This window comes from Elephas maximus, chromosome 1 (assembly GCF_024166365.1).
Source record: "Elephas maximus indicus isolate mEleMax1 chromosome 1, mEleMax1 primary haplotype, whole genome shotgun sequence".
In the NCBI taxonomy this organism is placed as follows: domain Eukaryota; kingdom Metazoa; phylum Chordata; class Mammalia; order Proboscidea; family Elephantidae; genus Elephas; species Elephas maximus.
In genome coordinates, this window is record NC_064819.1 from 124,490,373 (window position 1) to 124,502,459 (window position 12,087).

The window sequence follows — 12,087 nt, forward strand, 5'->3', positions numbered from 1 at the left end:
TTGACTTGACAGCAACAGGTTTGGTTTTGTGGTTTTTACTTTTCCCTTAATGAGATGGATTGACACAATAGCTGCAACAATGGTCTCAAACATACCAGTGATCATGAAGAAGGCACAGGACAGGGCAACGTTTTAGTCTGTTTTCCATAAGGTTGCCATGAGCCGGAGCTGACTCAACAGCAGCTAACAAATTTATTTTCTAAAAACTAACATATTCTAAGCATTAGTGTATTCTTAGTGATACTTATCCACTATGCTTACTTGACTTTGAAATTAAGTTTTGCTTGGTTATTAAGGCAACCAGTCCCATAAAACTTTTATTTGTTTTGAGTGTCCAGCACAGGGCTGTATATGTCCTTGAAGAGCTTATGTTTTAATAAGTAATAATTCACAGAGGACATTTAAGAAGACAGCAAGTTCGTGGATGGTTCAGTGAAACAAATACCTAGAGTAGGGGATAGGTGGAGTGGAGAGATTGATGGAAAAATGAATCTGTTTCATAGGAAGATGATCTGGCTTGCATCATTTTAATTTAACAAACATTTACAAAGGCTATCCTATGGTTACACAAGTGAATATAAACAGTCCCTTTTTACAGGCTCCATAATCTAGTAGGGCAAATGGACATATGGACTTTAACACAGTCAGTGGAATGGTGACAATCTAAATGAAAGATCAAAGGGTGCTCAGAAATACAAGACACCCAAGAGGTTTCGTGGGTGAGAAGGGGGGAGGATGCTTAGAGAAACTGCATTTCTTATGTGATTACATATATATAATCTGATAAATAATTATATATATAAACAAAACCAACAAAACCAAACCCATGTAGTCGAGTCAATTCTGACTCATAGCAACCCTACAAGACAGAGTAGGAAGGCCCCATAAGATATTCAAGGAGTGGCTTTTGTATTTGAACTGCCAACCTTTTGCTTAGCAGCTGAGCTCTTAACCACTGCAAAACCAGGGTTCATATATGTATACAGAGAGAGAGAGAAACTTCATATCTGCCAATAACAGATCTCCAATAGTGAAAGAGAAAGTAAGGATATTTAAATGAAAGAACAGCCACACTGCCTCTCATCATTGTCAAAGTTTATAATATAATATTATATTTATCGAATATTTCTGAGTAAGTTTTATGCTAGTCTTTAATATGTCCTAGGAGAATCTTCTGTATTATATTACATTCATAATTATTTATTTTGAAATCTAATCATGCCTTCTGAAGATAAGAAAATCTCAGTGTAGTTTTATTCTTATGCAAGCCATTTCACTGGTGCTAACAACAACAACGACACCTGCCACGTGACAGGTATTTTCAAATATGCTTCAATTAAACGCACTGCTTTAAGTCCGGTTGCATTTGTTTTTCTTTCTAACAAACATTTTCTTCTTTGGTCATGGTATATGAATATCTTTGAGATTTAGCTTGTTAACTAGTCAGTTTAACTCTTCCTAAGGATTGATTTCTCAAGGGTACTTACATATTCTTCATAAGCCTCATGGGCTGGAGGAGGAGGTGCCCTGTATCCTGGCACTGTTGGCGCCCCCCGAGCTCTTGGGGTAGGAACACCTCTCGCTACAGGGGGCACTGGAAGAGCTCCACGGGTCACTGTGGTCCCTCGTGGGGTGAGAACACCTCTTCCAGGTGGTGGGGGAGGAGGAATGGCACCCCCACGACCCCTAGGAGAGACAGGTCATATACACATGAAAAACGAGTGAGGACAGAAAAAGGACTTTAACAGATAAAGCTCTCATCTCACAAACAGTGGGAAGGAATCCACATTTATTTATGCATATATGTATTTAACTGAGATTATTTAGAATGTAAAGTGTTTTGACCTCCACAGCTGAATAGAGTTTATAAATACTATGACTTAGTTTTCATGAAAATCATGTAAACTATTTGATACTTTCGTTTATATAACTAAAAAACCAATGCAAAAAGTAAATAAATAAATGCTGCGGGTATACTCCAGATTTGTCACGAAAACCCAGGTCATCTGATACACGACTCACTGATGATCTATGAAACTGAGCTGTCATATGTCTTCGTCTCTTCAAAGCTGGGGTTATTGACAGTGATGTGCAAGGCTGTCATTTACCAAAAAATGATCTGTCTGCACTTTAGTAAAATGTGGAACTCTAGCCACGGTGATTTCATTCTGTTTATTATTGTGGCTTAAGCTTGAGGTCGCTTGAAATCTCAGTTCATTGTCACTGATCTATTGTTATGCACGTAACCCTGTTAGCTGGCACAGTGCCCAATATAATATACTACGGTAGCCATGGCTCTAGTGGAATACATTATTACACTGCAATAAAAAGAATAGACTGAATACCCCGTACTGCAGTGCTTGACACAAAAGTAACTTGCCTGAAAGCCTAAGATCAAATGGTTGCGGCCAACTTTTATGGTATTCCGAGGCCTTTGGAAAGGTCGAGTATTAGTCTGAAGTCTGTGGGCAACGGCACAGTTATTTCACTTTTTATTATGTCTGAAAGGTTGGCCTCCAGAAAGCCCTGCTTTCAGCAGGAACAGTAAAGCTTTGGGAGAAAATGATGATCATTGGGATGTCAACAATCACACTTTTTGGCTGTACTCACATATAGGGGATGTAGGTTATGCTTTCTGCTATGAATAGCAGTCAAGTGGTTCTTTATTGCTTGCAGAAAATGAGCTTTTTCGAGCGAACAGTAAGAATGCTCGTAAAGCTTTTAAAAGTTTTAAATAGATTAGGGAGCTGATGAATAGAGAGATTTCAGAAACCTGTTCAGTGTGAACTTATTGTGAGTCTAATGTATACAGACACTCTTCTAGGTTAGGAGAAGGTAAAATACAAAAGACTGAAGGTCCGTGCCTGCTTCAAGTACAATGCAGTTAGAAATACGATATTGTATACTATTACAAGAATATAAAAACATATCTGTGGAAAAAAAAAGAAAAAAGGATATAAAGGCCAATTTTACCTTCACTGCACCTGCAAGTACTTATCTGTTTGCTCATAAGTAGAGTGAGCATACATCCAAGTTTGCTCAGGATTGTTCTGGTTTAGACCTCTTGTCCTAGCTTCCTCTTTGGTTTATTATCTTAGCACTCTCAAAAGTGTCCATGTATGAATAATAAATTATAGGGCCACCCTACTTTTAACTATTCTGATTATCACAAGTTCTGGCTGTACCAATGAATAATTACGGGTAAGTATTGTAATTCCCTAGGTCTAAGGTAGGCTTTCAGTTTGTTTCTTTTTCATAAACAGTAAAAGCAGATTTATAAATCTTTCAGAATTCTTCGGCTCTAGAATTATATAATTCTCACATCAAATGTAATTTCGCATCCTGTCCCTTTACCAACTGACAGTCAGACACAGCCCCAGTAAATCTGTCTCCTGAACCTAACTCGTTACCTCCTACACGCTATGTCCTTTCCCTGGAATTTTCACTCTATTACACCGTCCTCCATTCAACTCAAGGTTCACTTCATCTATTTAGGATACTGTCCCTGCCCATATCCAACACAACACTCTTTCCTCTATTTTCCTGATTTCTTGAAAGAGCATTTTTCACCTTTAACTCTTCACCTCTTGCTCATCCTTCAACTGAATGTGATCTTGTGCCTTCGCCACTCTGTCAAAAATACTCTTGCTGAGACCACCAGTAGCCTACTGATTTCCAAATTCAATGTTTTTTTTTGGCAGTCCTTATTTGACTGCAAGGAGCCCTGGTGGTGCAATGGTTAAGTGCTCAGCTACTATCTGAAAAATTGGTGGTTTAAAGCCACCCAGCATCTCCATAGGAGAAAGGCCTAGTGATCTGCTCCTGTAAAGGATAAACCAAAACCCATTGCCGTCCAGTTGATTCTGACTCATAGTTACCCTATAGGACAGGGTAGAACTGTCCCTAGGGTTTCCGAGGCAATAATTTCTGTAGAAGTAGGCTGCCATGTCTTTCTCTCACAGAACAGCTGGTGGGCTTGGACCACCGACCTTTCGGTTAGCAGCCAAGTACTTGAGTGCTGTGTCACCAGGACTCCTCCTGTAATGATTACAGCCTAAAAAAAAAACCTCAAGAGGCAGTTCTGCTCTGTCATATGGGGTCACTAAGAGTTAAAATCGACTTGATGGCCTAACAACAACACTTGACGGTACCTCTTCTGTTCTATAGAACACCATGGACTACTGTCTTCATCTGGAAGACCTCTTCTTTGGAGTTTTATGACTTTTCGTCCTTTCTCTTTCTCTCTCCTCAGCCTCCTTCCTTGGCTTCTATTCATCGGTCCACTTTGGAATGAGGGTGTCCTCAATTTCTGTCCTTGATTCTTTTGCTTTCTTTCTTGGCTGCACATTGAGGTCCTTACCTTTAATGGTGGCCATTATCTGTTTGCTTTACAACACGTGTCATGTCCTGGATTATGTCTTGTATACCAAAGTTCCCTAGGTTGCCTACACATTAGGATCACCTGAGGATCTTTTAAAAATGTTAAAGTCCAGGCCACATTCTAAAACACCAAAACCAAAAGGAAACAAAAACAAAACCTTTGCTGTTGAGTTAATTTCCACTCATAGCACCTCTTATAGACAGATTAGAATTGCCCCATAGGGTTTCCAAAGCTACAATCTTTACAGAAGCAGACTGCCACATCTTCCTCCTGAGAAGTGGCTGCTGGGTTTGAACCACCGACTTTTTAGCTACACTCTAGACCAATTAAGTCACAATCTCTGGAAGAGGGATAGAGACATCAATAGTTTTTGAAGCCCCAGGGGATTCCAGTGTGAAAGTTTGGGAACCATTGCTTATATGCATCAACTAATTTAAAAATCTGGACAATATGCTGTGTAGGCAATTCCAAGCTATTTTTAAGGTTGAGAAAACAAGGCACAGAAAGTACAAGTCACGTGCCCAAGGTCACACTTGTAATCTGTGGAGCTAAAATTAATTATAGGAATAATTATATTCTTCATTTAAATTGATACCCCATCTAATCATAGTTGATGGTATCGTCAATTCCTTACCAGGGTAGATACTAGAGCGTTGTCTTTTTCTTGGTCCACTCTTTTTTCTCCACCATCTAATTGAGCACTAATTCCTATAAATTCTAATCTCTAATCTGTCCCTACCTGTCTACACCCTTTAGCTAGACCAAATGTGTCCATGTTTATTTTGGGTAATGGACATGACTTTTCGTGTCTTCCCTGCCATGAGTCAAGTCTCTCTCTCTGTCTCTCTTGCTTTATCACTCTAATGCTCTAATTCTTTTCTGTCTCCCACATGATGATTTAGAAGCTTTTCTTAGAATCAAATATGATTACTTCCATCTTTAATGAACTCCATCAGTTCTATGCTTTAGTTCTTGCTGTGGCAAATAAAATTTGTAGAGTTTTACTTCCCACCACTTCCTCCCACTGCAACATATATGTAGCATGACATATGTTTCATGTGTTTTAATTATTCAATTATGTAATATAAATTATTATAATGCACAGGTATAATGTTTTATTCTCTGGTATGCATTATAATTGGGAGATTAGATAGTTATCAGAGATCCATTGATTGAAATTTAAATTCCTTTAATTCAATATTTTTTTTAACAAATTATTACAGAGGGTTTAAAATGTTCCAAACACTATTCTTTTTGAATAAGTGTAACTGAATAATGAAATAAAATCCTATTTCATAAATTTTATGTACAAATTAGCATCCATTAACTCATGTTTTCAAGAGTTTTCTGATCAATATGATTTTCTGTTTTGTGAAGGTATTTCTTTATTCCTTTTTAATGGTAGATACATTTCATCATGTTGTTTGAAACAGAAGAGAACAGTGTTCTACTCCATTTACTTCCCGTTAATATTAATTCCATTAATGATGTCAATACAGCATTAAAAGTGAGATCTGATTTTCAACATTAGTTTTCCTTTCTCTTTGCTACATGTGCAGTACCATATCTGTATTATGTAGGGGATATTAAAACCAAAAGCTTTTGATCAATTTTTTCTTCTAAGAAGATATTTAAAATGTAGACTGTAATTGCTATGGTTTATTAAATTATTAAACATATTAAATAAAAGCTTTACCGAAATCTTATATGGTCAATTCGAATATGACAAATGCAATATTACATTGTAGAATATCATTAACCAAGCAAAACCTACTAATACAATTATTTTACACTCTCAAAAGTCCAAGAAATATAGAATAAACTCATCCTCTCTGTAAGCATCCTAAATACTGGCATACACTTAGGTTATACCATATCACACTGCTAAAACTGGCCTTTTTTTGAACTATAAAACTGGCAATTTCATCTGATTTAACCCATATGATTTAATCCATTTAGATTGCCTACAATGACACCATCTCACAACTGATCATAATGATGTTAGAAATGTGCAAGATTTCATAAAAGACTGATTCCATAAAACGATATGGCCTTAAAAATGTGCCATGTTATGTCACATTAATTCTTAGCAACAAACAATTGACCCTTCATAGAATTAGAAAGATTTATCTATTTTTTGAAGATAAAATATAAAAATAAAATCTAGAACATTATCAGATATTTTTCCTTTAGTCAAATCTAATTTCTGGAATTGCCATATTCTACCTTTAGATAGTTACTTCCTTGATAATTCATTTGAAAACTGACCATCCTTAACTTTTTATCATGACAAATGTGAACTTTTTGAGGTAGTTATGATTTAATGTTAAAAACAATGGTATTTGGACAGTGGTGGTTGAAAATATTTGGGACATAATCTAAAAATCAAATTGAATCTGAAAAGTATCTGAGCATCTCCTAACACAACTTCTACACAATATATGAAACAACATCCTAGATCTATGTCCTCTGAAGATTTAAAGGCCAACTGAAATTGGGTGAAGAGAATGACTAAATCACATAGTCTGTGGTGAAGGTTATGAGTATTTTTTACTCAGCCTTTATGCAAACCATGATTTCTGTTGAAAACTTGACAAGTTTGGAATCCTACAAAACAATTTTCATACAGAAAGATTCCAATTTCTTTCCAAAGTGAAAAAAATCAAATCTGTGATCACCGGATTCGTCACCAGTGATATTTCAATGTCAAATGTATCTGAAATTTAAGGATCTTTACCACAAGCCATGAAAGAAACATGCTTCTGGCTTCCTGGACTGCTGGCATATATATTATCTCTCTTCCTCTCTACCTATCGTCTATCTAATAGGAATTCAAGGATCACTTATGGCACAGACAAAATTTATAGCTTTTTGAAAGGTCATCCTGGTTCAATGAGGCAAAAGATTATATCATCTGTGTGATCTAGTCCTGGGGATAGAACCCAAAAGTAGGAAGTCTCAGGTTCCCTGCTCTTATTTTCTTAGGGTAGTTGGTAAGGGCTCAAACTGGGAAGCCAGAATTTTGTAGTCAGATCAGGCACCCAGTGTGACCTTAGGCAAATTCCCTACACCTTTCTACACCTGGACTTCTCACTTGGAAACAATACTTACCTCCTAGGGTGGTTGTGAGAATTAAATGAGTTAATACATTTAAAGCTCTTACATGCTGTCTAAGCATTCGATATTGTTTTTACTGTGCTTATTGTTGCTAATGTTGTTCTTTATTTCTAGCTGTGATACTGACACAGAAAAACACAGCAAAGACTGGTTATCATTGTTTGCTGTTAATTTAGAGTAAGAACTAATGTACCTTGAAGGAGCCGTGGTAGCTATCCTGATCCCTCTTCCTCTAATACCTCTGCCGCGACCAGAGTCCTCTGAGCCATTTAAGTAAGATAATTCACGAAGTTGTTCCTGACGAATTTCATCATTATAATCCTAGAAGAAAAAAATAAGACCCAGCGAGTTAAAATGCACATGGGGTTCTTGGAGTTGAAAAAATACAAATAAGGAAGAAATATTTTCATTTATTTTCTGGAGTCTGGCATACGAAAATCTAAAATGGTATAAAAGTGTATATACTCTAAATATTTATTTTTATGTAGAGAAATTGAAGTTGCTTCTTTTATCAATGAAGTACTCAGCAGGAATCGGATTAGATTTTTTGGGATATCACTTGATGTGTTAGCCAGAAAGGAGAAGATAGCAATAAGGAACAAGAGCTTGGAATATACCAAGGTTATGATTGTAAAATGAGGGTCCCAGAAAAAGGAATTCACTGAGATGAATATGTGTAGATTATCAATGACTGCGTGAAACCTATACAGCTCCTGATGCATAAACTGAAAAGGGATATTCTCAAGGCCAGGCAGATACTGAGCTCCTATTAAAACTATAATGAAATACAAATGATATGACATAGCTTCAGACAACTGGGAAGCTGTGGAATACAAACAAATAAACCTGATGGGCAACAGACAAAAACAGGGAATCTTCTGTGTACTAGTGTTGTGCCTATGGAAAGTGATAGCTAGAGTGGAGGGCAACTTTCACAGTAACAACCAGAGAAATAGAGTCAAGGGGACTATCTTTAGCCATCATCAGTGTGGAAATACATCAGCCATTTCAATAGGACCAATGAGTGGATTAGATCACTAAACTTAAATGCTACCTTCAAAAAGGAAGCACCAGCTTTATTTGCTACTTCTTTTACTAACACACCCTGGGGCACACGTGCATGCATGCACACGCATACACATAAATGCCTACAAACACGCATCTGGTTGAATAGCACAAAATCAAGTAATAGAATATTTTTGCCAAATGGCCAATCTGATTAGATTATTTTTTCTAAATGTATGTTTAAGTGAAATTAATCAGTTGATCTGGGCACCATGAAGTCACCACTACAATATACTCAATTTTGTTATAAAGTTAGTTTTACCAAGCATGGTGATCATCTGCCATACAGACCCTGTACACTGTACTCTGTGCTAAATCAGGTGATTATGAATATTAATTTGAATGTGTAGAAAAGCCAAGAAGATTTTTATTACTGGAGAAATCACTGCAATCTGTTATATAATTAAATATTTCCAGAGAATAGAGTAGACTGAATCCACTCATTCATTCATTTAGTACTCACTATTGCCTAAGCATTGTGCCAGGTTTTAGGAATATCATAAAAAACAAAAAAGACCCAATCTTGCCCTCATGGATCTGACCCTTTCTTTCTGGCTATGGTGAAGCAGACTGAAGTGGTTACAATTTAAAGTCTAAACCAACTGGTTCTTTTGTAATGGTTAAAAACATATTTTCATATAAATTTTGATAAACTTTGTTGTTGTTGTTGTTGTTGTTAGGTGCTATCAAGTTGGTTCCCACTTATAGTGACCCTATGTACAACAACAGAATGAAACATTGCCTCACAATTGTTTTTATGCTTGAGCCCACTGTTGCAGCCACTGCGTCAGTCCATCTCATTGAGGGTCTTCCTCTTTTTTGCTAACCTTCTACTTTACCAAGCATGATGTCCTTCTCTGGGGACTGATACTTCCTGACAACATGTCCAAAGTATGTGAGATGTAGTCTTGCCATCCTTGCCTCTAAGGAGCATTCTGGTTGTACTTCTTCCAAGACAGATTTGTTCATCTCATGATAGGATAAGTACTTCACAGGATCAGGGTTTTAAATGAATGTTTGAAGGGAACTTAACATGTTCTATGGATCTAGGAAAGCCTCCCTAAGAATGTGACATTTAAGCTGAGAAATGAGTAGACTAGGGAGAGAAGTGGGCATTTGGAGAGTATTCTGTACAGACAGAAAAATTCCTGATATGAGCTAGATAAGTAGGGGAAAAATTATGTTGGCTTTGTAGGTCACAATAAAGAGTCTGTATTCTTTCTAAGGACAATTGAATGACCTTGAAGGGGCCCAGATGGATGATTGCAATAACCCACCTTGTTCTTTAGGAAGTTGACTTTGGTGGAAACTGATGAATGGACTGGAGAGTATCAAGTGAGTTTGAGGGGAAGACATTTATATCATAACATACAAAGTCCCCCTTGAATAACAACAAATGAATGAAGAAAAGAAGGAGTATGCATTTCCCTTATTGCAATGAAGAAACTACAATGAGATCTAAGTGGTTCATCACACTTGAGACTATTCATGGGAATATTTGTGATAACCAGATTGGCTCTGATCAGAAATGGAACCAGCAATACTCTAGATAATAAGTGGTTAGCCTTTGCAACCCAGTGATTTGTTGTGTAACAAAATGCAAAACTTACAGTTTGAAGAATATATATTTGTGGCTCCTGTCTATTCATTTCACTAAATAGCCACCCAGGATCAAACAAATAATTGGTGTTGCACTAGGACACAGGGTATAGAGAATAAGAAGACAGACCTCTATCTTCAAGAAGCTTACATCATAGGGGAGAAGACAAATATGTAACCAGTGATTTTAAATTCCTTGTGATTTGTGAATGAAGTATTGGAATGTATAAGTCTGGTGCTTAAGAGATAATGTACTCTAGAGTTCTATCTGGGAGTTTCAAGGGAAGGAGACATAGTGCAAGTCATGGACATGGGTAAAAGTGTACAGATGGAGTCTGTGGATGGATAAGAGAACACCAAGAATGAGACAAGATTTCATCATCAAAACCAGGCTCTCTTATACTTGGAGATAAAAAAGGGCAATAAAACTCTTAATGTTACTTTAATGACAAAATTTTTATTCTGAAAGTGAGTCTTGAAGAAGTCTATGATCTAATAAAAGTACAAAAAAAATTGAATGAGACAAGGATGGGTTGGTGTGCTTCTGCCACTCATAATTCTAAGTGCGAGTCACATGGTTAAATATTAGATGTGGAAAAATAAATGATAAAAAATATCCTTTGGTTTATTTAAATAGGGCCAAGCTACAGAAATAGAAAAAAAAAAAATGAAAAGTATTGTTTTTAAAGACATCACTTTAAAAAAAATCTATCATCAACAGTTTGGTTATATAATAATCAGAGGTGCATAAAAAAACAAAGAAACTCACTATTTTCAGTTATGATTTTTAAAGTCTAAACTGATATGCTATAGTCCAAACCAAAACTAGTCTTAAACTGTGTTAATTTTAAAAGAAATATGAGAGTTACACACCTACTATGAACAAATGCATAAACGTATCGATATATTTTCTAGTCCTTGAAATTACTTCCTTAGGATGGGATTTTTCTAATGGCAAAGAGAGGTCTTTAGGAGTTGAGGCTAGGAAGAATTGCAGAGGGCAGGTCAACAGAAATGGCATTTGAGTCATAGCTGTGGGTCCCCAAAACAAGTATATCATCTGCCCTAAATGAGGCTTGTTTAGCTCTGCATACGGGTGCTACAATAATAATCAAGCAAAGACTGTAAACTCTCACCCACACATCTCTGTCTAGAAAATAGCAGGGATGCTTCCAGCCTACACTGATGCTTCTAACACACAGCTTCACTTTATGTTTCAGAAATTGCCTTGATTACAAGCAAAAGTACAAGTCACTCCAAAGCATTTATTTTCTTATTTTTAGCATGTTGCTTTCATGTTTATCCTCTTTAGCACCTGATTACTGATTACAGTGATAATAGGTTCAATACAGTTGGTTGGTAGAAAAGCCATACAGTAGAAAATTATAGTTTCTGACAAGTCAAATATTATTCAATTTCTACCATCTAATTTTTACATTCAAGCAACAACTAAACTAAATAATAAATATGCCTATTATTTATTAAGATCAGGGATATGGTGAATTTTTACCTTTGTGTGAACTGACCAGCCAGCATCAAAACGAAAACTCAGTCCCATAATTTTCCCATGTTTGAAAGGGGATCTTTGCAGCTCCTGACCTGAGGAAGACCCGTTGGAACTCTGGGTCCTTATGGTTTGTAAAAACAGCAGAATCATTATTGGCAACACTTGAGAGCTGAACTAAGAATCAAAAAATTGCAGATGAAACTGAATATATGTAAAAACGGAGTCCCTGTGTGGTGCGAACAGTTAATGCATTCAGCTGCTAACTGAAAGTTGGTGGTTCTAGTCCACCTAGAGATGTCTGGAAGAAAGGCCTGGCAATCTACTGAAAAATTAGGCATTGAAAACCCTATGGAGCATAGTTCTACTGTGACCCACAAGGGGTCCGTGAGTCAGAATTGACTCGATGGTAACTGGTTTT

General features: G+C 36.7%; 1 protein-coding gene across 1 annotated transcript in view; it reads right to left on the reverse strand.

Annotated features, from left to right (window-relative positions):
• KHDRBS2 (KH RNA binding domain containing, signal transduction associated 2) overlaps positions 1-12,087 on the reverse strand; it is a 656,556-nt gene that overhangs the window by 227,016 nt on the left and 417,453 nt on the right. Inside the window, exons 5-6 of the mRNA XM_049894956.1 lie at positions 7,692-7,819; positions 1,488-1,686 (exon numbers count right to left, since the gene is read on the reverse strand). Of these exons, the coding sequence (XP_049750913.1) occupies positions 1,488-1,686; positions 7,692-7,819 (327 nt within the window). The remainder of the gene's footprint in view (positions 1-1,487; positions 1,687-7,691; positions 7,820-12,087) is intronic.